General features: G+C 48.7%; 1 protein-coding gene across 6 annotated transcripts in view; it reads left to right on the top strand.

The window, feature by feature from the left end:
- The window catches only part of NRP2 (neuropilin 2), a 90,259-nt gene that overhangs the window by 51,374 nt on the left and 18,184 nt on the right, over positions 1-20,701 (top strand). For 3 of the 6 annotated variants that reach the window (XM_052791747.1, XM_052791749.1, XM_052791752.1), the window contains exons 11-15: positions 1,158-1,274; positions 3,833-3,985; positions 13,843-14,105; positions 16,035-16,131; positions 18,616-18,636. In XM_052791747.1, coding sequence (XP_052647707.1) covers positions 1,158-1,274; positions 3,833-3,985; positions 13,843-14,105; positions 16,035-16,131; positions 18,616-18,636 — 651 coding nt within the window. Of the gene's footprint in view, positions 1-1,157; positions 1,275-3,832; positions 3,986-13,842; positions 14,106-16,034; positions 16,132-18,615; positions 18,658-20,701 lie in introns of all 6 variants that reach the window. The other 3 variants (XM_052791748.1, XM_052791746.1, XM_052791750.1) reach the window with 1 other exon arrangement.

Below are 20,701 nucleotides of genomic sequence, written 5' to 3'. Positions count from 1 at the left end.
CAACCTAAAAAAATGTACCAGCTCTAAATAACTTGCATCTTTTGATATGTTGCCTTCACCTGCTGCTTTTTTTTTTCTTTTTTTATGACATTTTTCTGTGCCTGGCTGCTTGCAATTTGCTTCTTGGTTGCATTTGGAGTTTTATGGGGTTGTAACAAATTTGAACTTACAAATTCAAAGACTTGGAGGTTATTTGGTATTTTATCCTGAACAAAAGACAGCCACTGTAAAAAAAAAAAAAGTAAAAAACCCCTGAGAGTTTATGTGCAACATGTTTAATAACAGGAAAATAAAAGGGCAGAAAGGAGCCTATGGAAAATATTCAATGTATTTAGCCATTTCCTCCTGCTTCTGGCTTTATTAAATGATATCCTGAAGGGTGCTGACAAAGAAACAATCACACATAACTGAGCAAAGCAGCCTCTTTTTAAAAGTGGATAGAATCAAGCCTGCTGTACTCCAGTTAACACACCCGTAAAAGAAGAGACTGCTGGAATCTAATGTCATTTACTGTTGATCTTAATATCCTTCCCTTTCTTGCTTAAATTTCCCCTGACACCTGCTTGGAGGTTGTTTCACACGGGCCATGTTGGAGAGAGGGAAATTGGACAGAGACCCTTTGAAAGCGTAGTCAGGAGCCTGGAGTGTGAAACCAGATGCTTTCTGCAGTGAGCCAGAGCACACTATGGGATCCTCTGGGTCCATTTGCGGTTACATCATTTGTGGGTTTGAGTGACTTGGTTTATAAATTGGCACAATTGGTGGGAATGTTGTGTGTTTTTTTTAACATGTCATATGCCTTTCTGAAAGAAAAAGACATTCTGCCTGTGATCTCTCTTATCCAGTAATGACAGCTAAGCGGATTGCCAGCACCAGTGTAGATTAAAAAATTAAGAGAAAAAGTAGCATGTATGTCTAGAGAAGAGCCTTGTCCAATGGGAACTCTAAATCAAAGGAACTCCCATATGGAAACAGCCAGTTCACTTGAAGTTCAAACCATGCTGACATTTGTAGCACGTGGAAATTTCATGGTATTCTTGTTCTATTTCTTCCTGCCATTATAAGAACATGAGAAAAAGATTTTTTGCTTTGTTTCCTCCTGCCTGGGCTTTTTGTACTGTCTATTGCAAATAGCATCTCTACTCCATTTTTTTCAGATGTAAAGCCCACTGCAGAGACGCTAGTGCCCACTTTGAAGAGTGAAGAGACCACCATCCCATACCCAACTGATGAAGAGGCAACCGAGTGTGGTGATAGCTGTGGAGAAGAGGAGGGTATGTATCAGAGCAGCACATCTTTATCTCAATAAACGATGGGTTAAGAGCTAAGCAAATACTCTTATCTTCCTATTAGCTCCTATACATGGGGCTGATTCCTGGAAAGCTTAGAGTAATATTATTAGTGATAGGCTAAGATAAAAAAAAAAACCAAACAAAACCTGCCAAAATCTGATAAGTTATATCAAGGAAGGATGCAAAAGCAAGAGATAGCAGCTAATTCAGTCCCTAGGGCACGAGACTTGAAGAGCTGCTCTCCCAGCTTCCTTACGTGACCTGAAGAAACTCACTTAGTGCCCTGTTTAGAGCCACCTCTGTTCCAGATCCCCTTGGCTGGGTGTCATAAATTCAGAAGGTGATTCAGGGGAGAGATTCAGACTGCCTGGTATGCAGGGCTCCTTTTGCAGAGGTCACAACTGTGGGATTAAATCACGACATGTAGAGAAGACTGATATCCTGAACACCTATCTGTTAAGGAACATCTTCCCTAATACCAGCTGCTTAAAATTTAGGAGAACAGTCTGGGCTCCTTGTGCAGGCAGCAGAGAGAGAGGAACACTAACTCCAGGCCGGAGTTTGTCCTCCCAGTCGTAGGTGGCTGTCAGACGTACAGGGAATGGTTTGGTATCTGTGACGCTTGCCTGCCTCTTCTGACTATAGAAGAGGCTGAATGTTAGTTTAGACTACATGCTGTGCTTGTTAAGAGCCAGTGCTGGAGGGGACTAATCTTCTTTGCCTCAGATCCCTACCTGTAAAAGCAGACATCATACTCTTCTGCTCCTTGAAAGGGGGATGTGAGCATCTAAAGCTTGTAAAATATCCAGATTAAGTGAAGAGGGCTTGGCAGAGCTGTGCAGGGTTAGCTGTACAGTGCAGTGTACAGGAGATGCACGCCCCTGGGCACGACAGCAGAGCCTGGGCCTCAGCACTGGGGTTGGGGCATTTACACAAGGACTTCAACAAGAAATCTCATGAGGAAAAGCTATCCTTTGAGATAGCTCCGAGGACTTCTGTCACTTCAGCTTCCAGTCCCAGAGAAAAATTAATGGGTTTTAAAATTAATAAAATTTAAAAAGAACATTAATTGTTTTTTTCACACCTCCCATCAGGATTCTGACGTAGTTCAGTTCTGGAAATGCAAGTTGCAGCAGTAGCTCAAAGGGCCTGAGTCTCATTGCTTTGCCTCAGTGATAAGCCTGTGCAACCCTGCTACCATTGAGGCACTTGGGAAACTGCCAAGAGGAAATTTAGGCCAGTAATAGTCTCTGCAACAACACAATTCCTGGGTGCAGTCCAGGGCAAGAGAGTGAGCGGAGTATGCCGTGGAGCATGGAACCAGCCTCCCCGTCAGCTTCCCTCAGATTTAGCAACAATTTTCATTCTCATACTCCATAAACAATGAGTGTTTTTCTGTGGACAATCAGATTTATGACAGCCAAACAGAAACAATGCTGCTCTCCAGGGTATGAGATTAGATTGGAATAAAAGGATCCATGATCTGCATTGTTTTATTTCGGAGTGGGAGCATGTAAAGCAAGCCCTCTGTCCCTCACAGCAAAGTTTCCCTGATGCCTATTGCTTGAGTCACTCACCTCCTTCTGGCTATCGCTCATTTTGTGGGCACTGTGATTTAAAACTTCCTCTCTGCTCAGGAAAAGTCCAGCCTATAATTGGGCTCTGACGTGCATGTCCGCTGAGTGCTTGGGATGGTCTCAGACCATTTCTGCAGCCTCCGTGCCTTATGGCTGCTTCCCTGACTGAAGGAGCCAGCAGCTGCCTCGCTGCTACATGCAGTCCCTGGCATGTGCCCTCCTGCTCACAGACTTGTCTCTGCAGGAAGGCTCTCCAGAGCTTTTAAAGCTGTTGACACAGGCGAATTAGCTCTACTCCTGTTTCACAGATGAAAAGTTAAATGACTCGCCCAAAGACCATGTGGTGAGTCCATAGCGGAGCTAGAAATAGAGGCTGGCTCCTTTCACTCAGAATCCAAAAGCTTGAGCTCATGGTGGCCCCACGTTTCCCCTGGTAGCATTTCCACGAGGAGGTAGGAAGCGGTGAGTGACAGCTCACCACGTTGACAGACAGCTCCCGTCTGGTGCAAGTGGCTAGATCTGTCACTCAGGAGCTGGGTTTCTGGAGCACTTGAGATTCTCCTTTTGGAGCCAGAGCAGGAACTGATGAGCACAGGGCACTCAGGAAGTGCTCTTCCCTGACATTTAAGAAGGCATTTAATATTTGACCGCTCTAGGGGATGAAGAGAAGGTGCTGATTAGAGTCTGGAAGCATTTGGTACTTGCTTTTATATTTGCTTAGTTTGGTGGATTAGCCACAGGACATGGTGTGAGCATTTTGATGATGCAGAACTTAAGGCTGATCCCTGGAGCTGACGAAATGTGAGATAGGTTAAAAGCATCCGTGTGAGTGAGATTTCATGCTTTCTTCAGTATTTATGGCTTGTCAGCTATTTTAGTTTTGGGTTGTTTTTTAATAGCAATCCTTCGTGGGTAAGTAATTTTTTAATCCAACTTTATTTTGCTTCTATTTCTTTTTATAAGATTTCCACCTCCCTGCGAACTTCAACTGCAACTTTGATCTCCCTGGAGACCTCTGTGGTTGGTCACACGACTTGGCAATGGGTTATACGTGGTCTTTTCAGCCTACAAGCACCTGGATTGGCAACTCTGAACCAAGCCCTGAGACTGTGCCTGGTAAGATGGTTAATACCATACCAAAGCAGGGAAGAGGGAGCTGATGGGGCTTTCTCTGTGTGAACAGTATGACTGATAATTGCACACCTATCAAGAGTTGTGAAGGCTGTGCAGAGCTGACCGTTTTCTTTTGTGAAAGCTTTCAGATGCTTGGCTGTATGTTCATGACTTATTTATAGGACTGTGACTGCTGGCACTGAATTATACTAACTATCCTCTTGAGATAGCCTTGAATCAGACAGTGGGCTTTGAATCCCCTGTGACCATGAAGGTTAGCCCAGGCTTTGTTCCACATCCTGATCCAAATGTCCTCTGTAGGACCCAATGCTTTTTCCACAGAATGCATTTCCTCTTTTGTTAGAGATGCATTGCTTCTTCCCATATGTTGCTTGGATTGCCTATAGTCTTCAGCTATTCTGCACTCTGGGCTTGCATAGGCTGGATTTCAGCCTCCTCCAAGTGAAGGATGAGCTAAGCCCTAAGAATGCTGAAATATGCCAGCTTCTTGCTGTTTGACTTTTGCTCTTTTTCTCTTCTGTGCTTTTGAAGCAGAAGATTTGCATGAGCATGGCAGAGCCTAATTTATGGAGGACCTCACTGAGATGTGCTGGCATGGGTTGGAAGGGAGCCTGCCTCTGGCAGTGTGGTTGATAGATCAAGTTCTTCAGCTTCACATCTTGGAACTTGCCCCAGGACTAGTCCCCTTTCCTTACCCTCATTGACTTTGTGGCACGGGTGGCATGAAGAACGTTTTCCAGTTTCCTCATAACAGTAGACTGCATCACCATAGTATCACATCTCTTCACTATCAGTCATTGCTTATGAAACTCAAGGCTCCCGCAGGGAGAACTGGCTGATCCTACCTGTGTTCAGCTCTGCCCTGATGCCCGGTGACTCCAGTGTCTGCATGCCATGCACCCAGGGAGCTGTGCATGCTGTGGGCTCCTCCCCGCCCTCCCCCTGGTAAGGTTGAGTCTTGAGATGCAAACATTCAGGCGAACCTGTTAGCCACCTGGCAGAGGCGCTGGCCAGATTGGCAGTGCCGCCAGCCAGTTGGAAAGCCGTGCAGCCAACACCTGGTAGGCAGTGCTAAAGAGGAAAATATGTATTCCAGAAACATATGGGAAGAGGAGAATCTGCTACATCTCCACACACAAATCACCCCCACACAAATGCACACATCATTTCTCTCTTCAGCTCCTGAGGTGCTCGGCATCTTTCTAAGAGACACGGTAATGCTGTAAGTGCAGCCTATATGGACATCTGACAAATTCTTTGGCGTGACATAGGGTCACAGTGTCTGCTATGGAGAAAAACATTTTCATATTTCAAGTGTTTATCTCTTCAGCATTTGAGTGCTTTAGAAGATTAATATCTGGAGCTCAGTGGAGCCTCAGGCAACAGCAGAGAAGAGAACACTTACAGCCAGCCCCAGACTTAATAACCCTCCCCATCTCATTCGCTGTAATAATGTTTAATTAATATAAGCCTCCTGCAAGTAGGATAAAAATTACTTATTTTTATAACTCAGACTCAATTTTTCATTTCATTTCCTCTCCCCCGAGTCTCTCTGCAATTAGTTGGCCATAGTTCCTTAGAAGACACTGTTGTATGTGCGCACGTGTGTGTGTGCGCATGCACAGCCCGGGAGAGGCTGGTGCTGCCTCAGACAGCTCAGCACGCAGTTCTGGTTTTTACCCTTCTTCTGCCCCTTCTTCTCTTTCTTAGTTATGAATTGCAAAACCTCATCGCTGCAGCTGAGGGAACATTTTCCTACTGAGTTCAGTGATCTGGTTTTGTGCCAGTGTGGAGAGCTCTCCCTTACGGTGCTGTGCTGAGCCAGGCACCGAAGCACCGGCGAGGTGCAGGCAGGCACTCAGGCCCTGCCCGGCAAGTCACGGACTGTACAGGCAGAGGAAGAGGAGGAGGTAGCAGCTCCAGGGGGCTGAAGTGACTCGCCCACGGTGGTGGAGGAAGTCAGCAGCAGACACCAGGCACAGGCTGAGGGATGGTTGGTGGTGGTGCCATGGGATCAGCCTCCTGGCTGGGTCGGGGAGGAATGCACCCTCCAGGCAGCTTGGGACAGCGGAGGGGCCTGGCATGCAAAGGCATTGCTGCTGCGCCTTGCTTTGGTCCTGCTCTTAGAAATTAAGGAGACATGACACCAAAGAAAACAACTATTTGCTTTTTTCCTCCCCGCACAGCTTTTAAAAGCAACTCAAGAAACATGAAAAAGAGGCGATGCCGGCCCCTCGGCAGGGACAGAATCGAAGCATTGTTTGGTTCACACTCCCCCATTCTTCCCGTGCCTTTCCCTCGCGTTCCCTCCAGCACTTTGTTTCTACTTAGAAAACTCATCCTCAGACTCCAGGGAGCAGGGAATGAAAAGCCCTTGTTCGGGGTGGTCTCTCCTTGTGAATTCCCCACCCTGGGGTGAGCAGTTGGGTGAAGGAGAGCAGCTGTGCTTGGTTTAGGGGCAGGGCAAAAGCTAACGGGAACTCAAAACCGCTGGAGCCCAATTTACTCTGATTTAAAGGTGCTGGCTCAGGCTAGAGGCCGTGGCTGTTCCACAGTAGCAAGGAAATGTGCTGTGCCTTTAAGAGCCATGTGGGATGTGTTTCTGTTTCTTCTGAAAATGGCAAAAAAACAAAAATTAAAATTAAAAGGGAAAAAAATAATAATGAAAGGAAGAACCCTGGCTCAGTCTGCATGAGAGAGAGGGGGAAGGAAGTGACCATGGTGAAATATCCTCTGTGAGGCACTTGATTAGAAAAGTCTGCTGAGAGATGAGCCTGAATTCCTCAGATATCTCCCGATTTCATTTTATGTGCTGCATGCAATTCCTCCTCATCTTTGGCGCGGAGAACTTCTCGAGACTGACAAGACACCCACTGCTCTCATTCCACTATTTTTATTTCCAAGATACTCTTTCAGGCAGCTCTGCGTTTCTTTTTTTAGCCCTGTGTTCCTTGGGCTCTTCGCACCATGGATTAGCTCCATGTCCTCTCCTGCAGGCTCCTGTTACGTGTTTGCAGACCCCATTGGTAAAAGTGGACCCAAAGTGCCCAACTCAGCAGAAACCCAGCATGGTTCCAGCTGTTACCCTGCCCTTTGCAGGCCTAGAAAATACTGTTGCTACCTTTTCCATCCCCCACAAGAGACTGCGAGGATTTTTGCCCTCTATGGATTTTCAGATGCTTCCCATCTGTAGAAAGATTCCCCTTACCTGCACCTAGCAAGCTTCAAGGAGCAACAAGTTCAGGTTTCAATGAAGTTTCATCCCCCCTCCTGCTACACGCAATGGCAATATGCCATTGGTGTCAAGATAGAGGTCTTGAGACCTGAAAATAAATCTGAGTTTGTAAGTTGGGAACCTCAACTCTTCGCTGTCTTTGAATTTCACCAGGGTCTTGATCCCGAAGGGTATGAAGATCCTGGGTCGTATCCTTAGCTGGTAGGTGAGGTTGCATTGCTCTCAGTGATGCTACGCTAATAAGCCAACACTGAAAAACTGGAATTGGTGTGTTTTGCCCATTTTTTCCCCTCCCCTTTTCTTGCAGTCATTAAGTAAATAAACTTGTGGTCCTAGAAGAGCACTGTGGGGTCTGCACCTCTACCACATGCTGCTTCTCGTTTGGGTGAGCACAGCACTGGGGTCAGAGCGCCGGCAGCACTGTGAACACTGTGTTGTTTGGATGTTGGCAGCTGTACATGCACGCAGAAAAGGAAGCGATTTTAACCTTGCAGCTCTCCTGACCACGTAGCTCTTAGCCTGGGCTGCAAAAACCCACCGAGAGCTTCTGTTGTGGGCCACAGCCTCGCTGGCTTTGAGGGTCAGGAATGCTGCTCATTCGGGTTGCAGGCGCTGCAGGGAAAGGTTTATTTGTTTCAAAGCGTTTCCAGCAGGGGAATGTTTGTAGTGCTCTGAAGTTTCATAAGATCTTATTTTTTAAGGAAAACAAATGTTGAGCTGTTTTTAAGCTGATGGTGACCCTTTACCATGCCTGTGTTTTTCCCATGGGATCTTTAAAAGGGAAAGTTTCATATTTTTCCTGCAATCCATGAGAACTTCTGCCTGACGGCCTTGATCCTACTCTGTCCAAACCAGCAGAAAGGTTTTCATGGTGTTAATGGAGCAGGGCTGGACTGAACTAGGTCTGCACTTACTCTCATGAGACTTACTCCCAGGGCTTGTGCCCTGGGGACACATTTTGACCTCTAGGATCAGCCCAGTCCCCTTTGAAGTAGGAGGGAGTTTTGCATGTGGGGTGGTGTGAAAGTCAAGCACTTCTGTGCAATGGGTGAGCAGCTGCACACTGTGGGAAGGAGGCCGCATACCCGGCTCTGTCTATCCCTGCTCCCCCCATGTGTGGTGCAGGTTGCCTCTCAGCAAAGCTGTACATGGCTCTCTGGACCCTCGTTTGCACAGTGAGGAGAGCAAACCCTAAAAAGTCATTCATGCCTTGGCTGCCCGCAGCATGGTGGAGCTGGGATGCCCCAGTACCCAGATCACGGGAGGTTTGCTGAGCATCGGCTGGGCTGTGTGAGTGCCCCAGCCGCAGGATAGGGCCAGGCTGTGGCTGGGCTGTGGCTGTCCTCATGCCCGTACTGTCTTTCATGAGAGAAGGGGCATGGCCACGGTCTGTCCCTGCATTGCCAGCAAAGCTCCTGCTCGCTTGGGCTGGGCTGGAGGCAGAGGAGAAGAAACCATTCCTCTGGGGCTCACCCATTTCTTCGCTGCTTGCCTGAGTCCTTAGTCACTTTTTGGACCCATGCACCAGTGACACACACTGCCTATAAAACCGGGCTGGAATGCTCTCTGGAAAGCAAGACACTGTCTCTCAAATCTTAGTGCGTGCATCACTCCATCGCTTCGCAGCAGTGACTTAGCAGCCTGTGAGTCACAGACCCCGATTCAGGAAAGCGTGCGTGCGCGCGAGCAATCCGCAATGTGCAGCCTGTGTGGTGGAAGTGCCGGCTCGGTTAATGCCTTTCATTGTGCATGCACAGACGCCGGGCGCGGGTGGGTCTGCACACACCCTTTCATGTAGGGGCATGCAGGGTGCCTGCCAGGCTAGTGGTGGACGCAGCACGGTGGCAATCAGCTCACTTAGCATAAATGTCAGGCTCTAATTGGCATTTGGTTTGTCAGGGACGCTGTGCCCTCCCTGCGCTCTCGGGGGGGGGGGGGGGGGGGGGGGGGGGGGGGGAGGCAGTAGGACTCACAATTGTGCCGCGCTGTTGAGGACGTGAGGCTTAATTAAGAGAGAGGATGTAATGGCCTGTCCATTAGAAAGGCTCCAGAGAGCAGGCGGAGGGCTTGGTTCTGGGCCGGTGTGGGGTTTTATGCCTTTTCACGGACTGATTTAGAGACTGAAATGGCAAGGACTTGGCAGGCTAATTAACACATAATCAAAATTGAGGGGATTTTCCAGCAGACACAGTGATCTAGTTAATATAAATATTAGTTTTACGGAGGATTGATTTCCCTTCGTAAATGAAAGTCTGTCATTGAGGAGAGGCCTGTCACTGAAATAACAGCGGCAGCCTTTTGAGGTGAATTTGCACGATTTGCCAAAAAAATTAAAAATGTATTAACTATCCAATTTCAATCTGCATATCCATGCAGCTGCCATCCCCCTGCTACCAGAGCACCCTGCAGTTGTCAGGGTATCTGAGCTGATCCACTCCCTGGAAAAGGCAAGGGCTGATGCAACCTCCAGTTCGCATGCCCCAGAAGAACGGCAGGATTAGGCCCCGCTGGGACGTCCCCTTGGCCCTGACACAGCATGATCAGGGTGGCATTTGGGGCTGTGCAGGCAGCAGGCAGGGCCTGGAGCAGAGGTGTCACCTATGGGATTTGGCAGACAAGAGGTGGCTGCCGGTGGGCTGCAGCACTGCCACTAAAACACACCGTGAAACAAGCTCTGCAATGAAGAAGCGTGCAGTGACCTTTGGAGGGACATAAGGCAATTCAGCGTGGGTCCTCCGTAGGAGCAGCAGCTGTAATTCAACAATATCCAGCAAGGGGGAAATGTGGAGGGAATCTGAAATCTCAGTAATTGCTTGTGTACATCCTGCCCCACATGTTTTGCTGGAAGACCTCCAGACGTGCTGCTGAGACCGATGAGGGAAGGTGCTTTTCTTGGGAGAGGGGGTGAGACGTGCAGGACCCAAGCACAGGCAGGCTGACCTTGCAGAGGGGGTGGCTGCCATGACTCGTGCTTGCAGCCTGACCCAAACCACGAGGCTTCATCCCCCGCTGCCCCTAATGTCCTCTCAGATGGCTTGCTAGCAGGAGGGGACAGGCGCGCCAAGAGGAAACCGTGTTGGCCAGATGGTTTGTTTGCAGGGCCCGGCTGGTGATTTATCCGGGACTCACTGCCGTGCACATACAAGTGACTCTGCCGTCATCTGGCTGGGGATGGTTGCATGTTCACGCTCCTCTGGCTCCCCTACATCCAGATGATCCCATAAATCTTCCATGAGATTTATGCCGTAGCATCGGTTGCAAAAACAGCGGTAGGCTAAAATGCCTGAGCAGGTTTGTCCTGCCTTTTTTGAGCCGGTGCTTTGAACTACGAGTGCCAGTTCGGTGGGGGATGTAGCTGCTGTGTTAGCTGGAATGGAGGCTGCAAAGCAAAGTTCTGGGAAAGAGATTAAAATGCATTTCTGAGCCTGGAAGGATTGATCAGCTCATCATTGCAAGGCTCCCTTCAAGTGTTTTAGCAGGGGAAATCAGCCTTTCAGGTGCTTTCTGTGCCAAAGGCTTCCATTTACTGTATCAAACAGAGCGACTACTGGAACCGCCGGGCTCCCACATGCTGTTCCAACAATTAGCTCCACAGTGCCCTTGTTCAGTCAGTCTCAGCAAATTTGTGGGGCTTTTCAGAAGGTCCAGCTAGCCATTAGAGTGATCCAGCCATTTCATCTTCAAATGACACAGAAAGTCGTGTCTGCTTGCACTCAGCTCTCCGCTCCAGAAGCTGGTACCAGGAGCGGGAGCACATGGTGCCCAAACCCACTGTTACTTGCAGAGGAGCAGCTGGGTTCATCAGCCGAAGACCAAGCCTCCCCGCAGCCCTTGGGACTGCCAAGTAGGTCCTGGAGAGCTCTGTGGGCCCCAGCAAGTGCTGGGCGGGGAGCACAGGAGATGCAGGGCTTGGGAGGGCTCCTGTGGCTCTGAAAGAGCCTGTGTGGTTGAGGGGAGCATTGGTTTTGGCTGCAGTTTAGGAGTTTATTTGATTTCACAGCCTGATAGGAATGGGAACAAACAGGAGGTTGGTATCTTCCCTGGTGGGAGGGATGTGACTCAGAGGCACACAGGCTCTTTTGCTGAAGTAGCAGAGGCAGCGATGCTGGGTACCACCGGCTCCCAGTGAGGGGTGGGGATCGTGAGGGATGTCCAGCTGCACAATTAACATAGTCCCCTGTGGTCAGCTGTGGGCTTTGGGTGGATCCAAGGATGGCTTGCATCCCTGCACTCACTCAGGCTGCCTAGATACTGGCACCAAAGGTCGGTCCTGAACTTTGAGGTTCTGGATTTGATCATTCTTGAGCCTGACTGGTGCTTTTATTAAAGATTTGCCTGTGAGACCATTTCACCTGTGAGATAATTGTACGATCGCAGTCTGATTTGCTCTTCCACCTTGTTTGTTGTTGCTGCTTTTTTCTTGTTGTTGTTGTTGTTGTTTTTTTTCTTTGAAGAGGCTTGTAGTGAATTACAAAAAGAGGATTTTAATTCAGGAGACCTTGATGACTTATTATGCCTTATCACTCCTTAGGCATGGAGTACAGCTTGTTCTTTTTTTTTTTTACTATTTCCTCCACTTGTTTATTTCCCACATCTCCTCCTCCACCACTACCACTCTGAGGTAAATCACAAGAACACTCCTCCATTAGAGAACGGCATGGTACCTTTTCAAGTGATTCACTCAAGCAGGAGTGGGCAAACATGCTTTCATCTTTTTTTCTGCTACTGTTGGCATAAAGTGCCAAGTGGCCCAAGTACATTTCATAGGTGCTGGAAAATATTGCTGGAAAATATTGCACTTTCTTTATGTGGCTGGTCAGGGACAGATTTGTCCTTCACGCAGCAAAATCAGTTAAAGTTCATATGGAGTGGATACGCTTTTGAAATATTTTGATCATACATCCCGGGAGTGATGGCAGATCTTTCCACTGTCTTGTCCTATATTTATTTTAGAAAGCTGTGTAGCTCACGGTGGTTGGTTTCAGCCCAGCTCTCTGGCAGTGACAAACTTCGGGCAGGGCCAGTGGCTGTGCAGCCGCTGATACGTCTCCCTTGGGCTGGGATGTCAGCGGATTGCTGAGCGGCAGCGACATCAGCCGCTGTTTTCTGGGTGGGACCTGTCTTTTGATGCTCAGGAACTGGGGTCTAAGTTCAGGTCTCTCTGTTTAAGTTTTGGAGATGTTTTGGGTGCACTTTGCAAACATTCTCAGCGCAGACGCTGCTTTCCTGCCATTGCTGTGGGCACTGAAGCCGTAGAAGGAGCAGGGCAAGCAGGAGGCAAGCTGCTGCTCAGAGCTTTGCCTGTCAAGCGCAGCGGGCTAAGATGTGGGGAAAGGAAGCGACAGACCCTGTGGTGTGGTCCTGGGGCAGAGGTAACCCCCCTGGGCTGCGGGAGGGCTTGCACATGCTGGCGTGGAGCATCAGTGACACTTGCCCACTGTATAGCAAGAGCAAGCATGTTCATCACTCTGTTGAGTGAAACGCAAAATACGGCAATATTTGTCATTGGCCTGTCTGTGTCACCTTGTACTGCAGGCACTGCAGTCAGAGCAACCCAAGGGACTCTGTCCTGCCATTGGTCTTGATGCGGGGGACACGTAAGGATCAGATCAGCTACACGCTTGCCTTTCAGTCTGTGCTAAGGGAATTCAGGCATCCAAGCTGCAAATGGGAAACTCCTTGAGGAGGCTTCTCATCAGAGAGGGCTGGAAACCACTGATTCCAGACCAAATCAGCCATGCCCAGGGATTTGTATCCGTGGGCTTTTGCTGCTATTGGTATTCAGATCAAGTACTTCCAATTCCAGTCTCAGCCTTGAACTTCTCCTGGGATATCAAACATACTGAATCTCCTCCCTGAGGACTGACAAAAAGCATGGCTCAATATAAATGTAATATTAAAGCAAGTGAATCCCCTGCTGTATGTATTTCAGCTACCTTCAAATTTGCAACTACCCAGTTATCACCTGTGCATACTTCACTCACTGGGACCATGTCCTTCCTCTGAGCTGTGCTTTAGGGGCTGTTTTGCTGCATTACAGAAAAACTGAGAGCCAGGCTTTCATTTTGTCATGCGTATCCTCAAAACAAAATTGTCAGCTAGATCCTGATTACGGAGTATTTACTGCTGGGGATGAAAAGAGGCAGGATGAACACAGCTTGAGATCCCCGTCCCAAGATGAGTCTTCAGCACCAGCGGTTAGAAAAACCCACCTCAGGCTTGTTCACTGAGCAAGCTCCCAGCAGAATAAACACCCCCCCACCCCCACAATGTCATTATTGTGGCGTCACTGCTTCTGACAATAACTGCTCTTTAAATTCTCCTAATTATGTCGATCTTCAGCTTATCGCTTTCTGGTTTTGCTGTCGGTCTCCTACCAAACAGTGGTGGCTGGTGAGGGAAGTGTGCTCCTTGATGCCCTGACCAGGGCGCAGCAGTGGCATGGCTTGCTGTGCACACGGAGGCTGCCGGTGCGAGACACCCACTCCTGCAGGCATGGGTGTGAGACCATGCCCGGCACTGCCAAAGCCACCTGGCAGGAGGTGAGACGCTTGTTGCAAGTGGCCACAGAAAATAATATAACGGTGTTTTCCTCTTTGAATAGATGGCAAGAATTACCTGCAGCTGCAGAGCAGCGGAAGGAGGGAAGGCCAGCGAGCCCGGCTTATCAGCCCCACCATCTATCTGCCCCAGAGCGCTGTCTGCATGGTCTTCCAGTACCAGGCGTGGGGCAGCAATGGGGTGATGCTGCGGGTCTGGCGGGAAGCCAGCCAGGAGCACAAGGCACTGTGGGTCATCATGGAGGACCAAGGGGAGGAGTGGAGGGAAGGTCGCGTCATCTTGCCGAGCTACGACATGGAGTACCGGGTAAGATGCTCAGGGAAGGTGTGCTGGATCAGGCTGGCATCTCCAGCATCTTTATTTCAGTGTTTCAGAGCCAGGTCCCATTCATCATTAGGGAATGTGACTGTTTTCATTGTGTTTCTCGAGTTACCATAGTAACTAAACGACACTGTTTGTTATTCAGAGAGTGCCTGTCTTCTGCACAGACTTGGGCCTTTGTTCAGCCTGTTGCCTTTTACATTCCTCCAATCTCCCACTTTGCAAATATTTTCCCTTCTTTTTTTTTTTCATTTTGTTTTGTGCATTTTTCCCCCCACAACTGATGGTCATTAGATAGTCTGACCAGAGGCAGGCACGCAGCTCCAGGGAGCAAACCCAAACCCTGCAGCCAGGAGAAGTGGGAAGCTGGGAGGGGGCACAGCCAGCTTTTAAAGGTAGGCAGCAAACAGCCCTTCTTCAGGCTGGGCTGCAAGTGCTAACAGGGAGAAGGAAGAGGGAACGCAGGTTTGTTGTGAATCCACTTGTTGGATACCTTAGACCAGATCAGAGGGCTGGGTGCAGCGCTGTGGGATGAAGGCCCTGTCCCACTGTCAGATTAGTGGAGGAGGGAGGGATGAGCTGGAGGGAGCCATGCTGCTTGCTGCAGCCGCCTGAGCCCCTCTGGCACGGCCATGCCAGCACCCCGCGGCGAGGCTGCTGCTTCCAGGAGTGCCTTTGGCGTGGTTAGCCCTTCCGGGCAGTGTGCCATTTGCCAGGGAGCCAGGGCTACTGTTGTCACTTGTTAACGAGCATCAGCATGGCGTCCAGCACCCTCCAAAGCAGAAGGAAACATGTACTTTCAGGCTTCAGGCAGCACTTCGATGACCACCCTGGCAGGGAGCCTTGCTCCAGCCTGCTCCCAGCCCCAACCCTGACCTGGGGAGCTGCTGCTCTCAGGTCACTGACCCCTCCAAACTGCTGCCTCCCACGTGGGTTGATGGCCTGAGCTTGGGACCAACAGCTCTGACACTCTGTACCATGCTCAGTCAGATGCCCAGCCCTTTAGGGAGGTGTCCTTGCGGGCAAGCATGGGTCCCGGCTGCCCAGGCACGCCAGATGAAAGGGGGCACCTAAAATAGGGAGAGGAGGTTTGTGAAATACATATCCCTAGGAAATTATTTGGACCCTTGAGAGCAGGCAGGGAGATATAAAGCAGAAGCTTTGCACTGGAGCTGCATGACTAGTTTGCATGCATGTGTTTGGCTTTTTAATAAAATGCCAGTAAATGCAATATGCCTACAGATAAGAATGGTGGGCACTGGCTGACTACTTTATGTGTTAAATGTGAATATACTGGCATTAGCTAAATAATGGCATCATTATGTAAATAATGCAAGTCTCTCCACTCAGCAGTTCTTAAAGCTAACGACTCTATTTATTTTTGTAAATATATTTTGCCTGTGATTAAGTAGGAATAAATTGACCCTTCTCCTCTAACATTTCAATACTTCTTATGTAATGTTGATGGGAACAGCACTTTACAGTTAATGTAGCTGTGCATTTTGTGTCCTTCCCTTCCTTTTTCTGATCATAGCCCAGTTAATACCATGGGCCAAATCTGCTGCTGCTGTAAGTCAGTGTTATGCCACTTGCATAATTTGCGCAAGGGCTGGGGGGTGGCCTCCAATGCAGAATGTTGGTTCACGGAGTCTTTATTCCGTGCGAGAGGCGTTTCATTGAACAAATTGCAAGCCAAGTGCTGCCAGGCCAGGTAACTATCTTTCTGCTGAACCTGGGGCAGCTTTCACTGGGGAAGGGGTGGCAGAGGAAGGGCAAGGAAACAGGACTAGTCTCAGGTCATCTGCAGGTGTGCAGGGAAAGCCAGGAGCAGATTTCCTGCCCTTTCCCTCAGGAACAGCAGCCACTCTCTGTCTCCCAGCTTAGCATTGACATTTCTGTCCTGATTTCTCACAGATTGTGTTTGAGGGATTTGTACGCAATGGCCACTCGGGAGAGCTCGCCCTCGATGACATCCGGCTAGGCACCGACATCCCGCTGGAGAACTGCATGGGTACGTGCCATGTCCGGCCACGGGGGCCAGGGGTGGTGGGGGTGGGCAGCTGGGGCTGGAGAACTTTCACTCGCAGGCTGCCAGTGGGCCACTTCTCCCCTGCTTGAGTTACTGGGAGTTTCTGGATCTCAGCTGGGACTTTCCTTGTCCGTGAAAGAAATGAGGGGGACTCAGTCTCTGCGGGATGGGGGCTCTGGCTGCTTTGGTGTGAGAGGCAGGAAGCACATGTCTCTGCCGCGCAAAGCTGAAAGAGCAGCTGAGGGTTACCGAGGACTCTTCTATGTGATAAGGACATACACCAAATTTAAAAGGAAAGTGCTGGACAAAAGAAACCAGCTGTCAGTCAGTATTACACTCTTAGAAGCGCCGATGAGTTCAAAAGTCGTCTTCTCTAATAAGAAATAAAATAGCAGAGGGGTTTTACAGCAATGTTAACAGAATAACAAAAGAAATTTTTGTCCTAGAATTCACCATTCCCCAAACCAGGCCAAAAGCCAGGTGGATTCATTCAATGTGAAAGACAGAGAGGGCTTTAAAAAAACAAAGAGAGCAAAAAAAGTGTATTTTAGCAGTTTGTTGGCGGAGCCATTGCCCTGCCCTATTCCTCTAGCTGGTGTATCCACGCATGCACTCTGATAACTCTGGTCGCCATCTAGCTTGGTTGTAGATTTAGAGCCATCCCAGCTGAATGTGGGACCAGCAATATTCAATTAGTGGGATCTGTGCTGAGAGCTGCCCACAGTAGGAAGGTCCTGCTCTTCTGCATGACCTGGGAGAGGTGTGTTTCACTGTTAAACACCTGCAAAGTGTCTGACCCATCCTGAAGTCAGTGTTAAAAGTCAGGAAGAGCAGAGCCTCTCTCCCCTTTGGGCTTTGAAAGGCCGCATTCAGTGAAGCTGCTCTCCTTGCCCCCACCAAGGGAGGGGAGGAGGATTCTGGTGCCTCCTAACCCAAGCGGGACAGATGCTCTCTTCCAAGGGGTGTATCTCAGGGGATGAGGCACGGGACAAATTGTGCCTGGGAAGGGCTGGTTGCGTCGCTTGCTGCCCTGTGCAGGCAGGCGATGGTGAAGATGGTGCAGGAACCAGCATTAATAATAGAACAGAGGACCGGGACTGCCCCAGAGATGCACTTGAGCGCCATTGGTCCCTGTTTCTTTGATGCTTTGAACTCTGCTGGTCTCCCATCTGCCAAAAGAGCTAATACTCCATATGTCAAATTCCCTGTATTTAAGGCTTGACAGTGGTGTTTTAATCCCTTGCCTTCTATGGCATTAAAAAGAAGCAAGACTGATGATTAACATTAATAGCATTTCCTATCTAACTTCTTTTGAGCTCAGCAATTCACCTAGCTCCAGTGTTACTGTATCTTGGGCCTCATGAACCTAAAACTTAGTATTCCAGAACAAAAACATTAATAAATTATAATGTTTCAAGTGTTGCCAGCCCTAAAAATAACACCAAACTGCTACACAAAATTATTTGTCCCATTCTAGGAAGTTGCATGGGAATCTTAAAACCGATAAGGATAGTTTGTTTCAGATAATTTCTAGCCAAGGGCTCCCACTGCAAAATTTAACATAACTCATGGGTCATTTCTGATGTCACCAAAATAATAATGAAATGGTAGAGATACAGTGCTGCGCTCTCCCTGTCAGAGCCATGAGAATAGCTGGCTCCAGCACAGGCTACTGTTTTTTCAAATGTAATCCTGGGAAGTAATCTGATTCCTTTTTAGTGTGAAAGAACACTAATAAGTCACAATAATTTTTTCCTTTGACAAATGTGTCATTCACATTCTGAACTTGAGTGATGATTTCATAGCGCTCAGTAGAGCCAGAGTCTGCTTCTGTGACTCACAGGCATAATGCAGAAGTAATCTAAAAATAATCAGAATTCTATTACTTCTGCCAGAAGGTAATCAGTAATAAGTACCGATTATTGCTTTTCAGATCCAGTAATTTGTAATAGATTACTTCTTCAAAGTATCTTGAGAAAAGAAAAAAAATCACTTACCTTTGTTTCTTATCACTGTGAGATGGAGAGGAGCATGGCATCGATGCCCAGATGTTGCCACACAGTTCCCACGTGAATAACGATGCCAGAGTTGAGCCAGAAACCAAACTGCTCTTGCAAATTTTAGGGAGTTTCACAGTTTCATGACTGGGCCAGGTGGGGCTTTGTCTTTGGATGACTCAGGCCAGCCAGCTGAATCCAAATGACCTTCAACCTCGGACATATTTTTCTCTGAAGTCTGTTTCTGACTTGAAGCTTATTGTGTCTGGTCAGTCCCCAGCTGAGACAGGTTTCTCCCTGTCCTGGGGAGGTTGGCTAGCATCCTGTGCTGTTCCCAGCGAGTGGCTTCTGTGGGGCAGAGCTGCATGCCTGCTCCACTTGGCTGCTGCAAATCAACAGTGACATGAACTGTGGCCTTGTGTGTAATATTCCCTTCTCTAATACTAGTTTTTGGTTTTTTCCTTTGCAGAACCCATCACAGCTTTCCCAGGTGAGAACTTCTACTTCCCAGGTAAAACTGCACTTCTCTCAGTGGTTTCTTTCTGCTGGCATGGGCTATTACATTGAAGGAAAGCAATGTGCGTGCTTGTACAAACAGCAGATGTTCTGAGCAGTGAAATGGCAAGTGTGTGCTAAACCTCCCCCGCCGCAGCAGCAGGAGGTGGCACCCTCTGACTCCTGCTAGGTGACAAGGAGCAGGCAAACAGACAAGTCCTGTTGTCTTGGGGCTGAATAGCATTAGGAAACCTGCCATCATGAGGCATTCGGCCTCCTGAAGAGCAGCTGAGCCCAAAATGGGAAGGCTGAGGAATAAAGGGTAATTATCAACAGACTTAAACAAAAAACCAGTAGCCTATTAAAAGTGAAATGAGGTGGCAGTGACTTAAGTTAGTGGGGGGGGGTGTTTATAGATGCTCTGGCAGTGGTGGTGTTCGAGCTGCTGGGGAAGGAGGGTGGGGCTGGTCTGCTTGGAAGGGGAAGGGAGTTGGGAGGTAGAAGTGGGAGAGCAAACTGCCATGAGGAGCTCTGAAGGTGACAGTCAATAAAAGGAAAACAAGGTGGAATAGTGCATTTAATAGCTTAATACTAGCCTGGAGGATAGAAACCGGTATTTCTCTGATCAAACCTACAGAGTAAGAGAAAAGGTGAGGAACTCAGAAAAACTGCCTTGCTCTTTGAGCAGTCAGTGGGGATGCTGTTTGTCTTGCTCTGGGGTGGGAAAAGCTGTCTGCTTTTGTGGGGAAGATCAGTTTAGTCTGTCTGAGGTTTTTTCCCTGTGTTTTGATTTTGGATTTTGTTTTCCTGCCTGCCTCTTCAGGAATGCATCTGGGGGTTGTGTTGTGATGAAGAGCAAACTTGGGGCTCCCCTTAACTTTGAAGGTTGTTTTGTCAGTTCAGTCAATGCATCCTTTGCTTTCACTTGGACATGATGTCCATACTCTTCCCATCCCCTACTCTGCTGGTGGGCTGTAAGATATGGCTGGGCTCTACCCTAGAAGCAGCTACATTTCTGTGCAGGGCAAAGCTGTCTCTGGTGGGTACATGCGTTGGAAGCTGTGGCAGTAAAGGAAAAGCAGACACCAAGACTGAAGTCACGTGCACGACTCCGTCCCTGGGGTGTGACGCAGGCTGTCGAGCGTTACCAATGGGAGGGACATGCGCAGGGCATAACACCATATTTTACAGTCATACCCGTACTGTAACAACTAGGAATTTGGGTTTGCTTGTTTTTCTCTTGCTTATTTATCTGCTACTCAGGCTTGTGGTGTCACTGAAAAGCTGCTGCAATATTTTCAGCTGACAGTTAAAGCCTCACAACCCTTCCTTACTTACACCATCGCTCCATGTTCTCCTGGGCCTAGGCTGGTACCTATTTTGCAGACACCATCCTTGTCTTTTGGGGCTTGTAACATGTGTCATCTTCAGTTTGAACCTCCCTCTGGGTCCTCACACCAAGTCTATCCCAAAGTCCTGCTAACTCATGTTGTTTTCCTCTTCACCCCATGCCTTGCTGCCTGTATGCCTCCGTTTCTCCATCGTATTCCCCAGGGCACACTGGCTGGGTAGGGACAGCATTTGCTGTGCCCAGCACAGTGAGGTCCCTGAGCACCACAGGCAGGTGCTGTTGCAGGCACACCTCCCCTTCACACAGGAGCTCGCCAGCTTATGCCAGTGGGCTCCTGCCCATTGCTAGCTTCCTCGAGGACATCCTAGCACTGGTCACAATAGGTGAGCAACTGCAGCAAAATGTCGAAAAGGTTCCCCTGGCTGATGGGCAGGAATAGATGGGACAGAGGGATGAAGTGACCAGGGAAAGAGCAAAATGCAGAGGGAAAATATGAAGAAGTGAAGATGAAGATTGTAGACTGCAAGATAGTAATTAAAATGAGGGAGACAGAGACACCCAACAGAAGGAGAGGGTAAAAGGAGGGGAAGAAGTCCCTAGCTGGAGAAAAGAAGAGAGACAGAGAGGAAAGACTGTGCAGGAAGTATTGAGATGTTCTGTAGCCCCCACTCTTGCAATTACCTGATGAGCTGAAAAAGTCAGATGCCAT

This window comes from Harpia harpyja, chromosome 7 (assembly GCF_026419915.1).
Source record: "Harpia harpyja isolate bHarHar1 chromosome 7, bHarHar1 primary haplotype, whole genome shotgun sequence".
In the NCBI taxonomy this organism is placed as follows: Eukaryota; Metazoa; Chordata; class Aves; order Accipitriformes; family Accipitridae; genus Harpia; species Harpia harpyja.
This window is presented reverse-complemented; position numbering and strand designations above follow the sequence as displayed.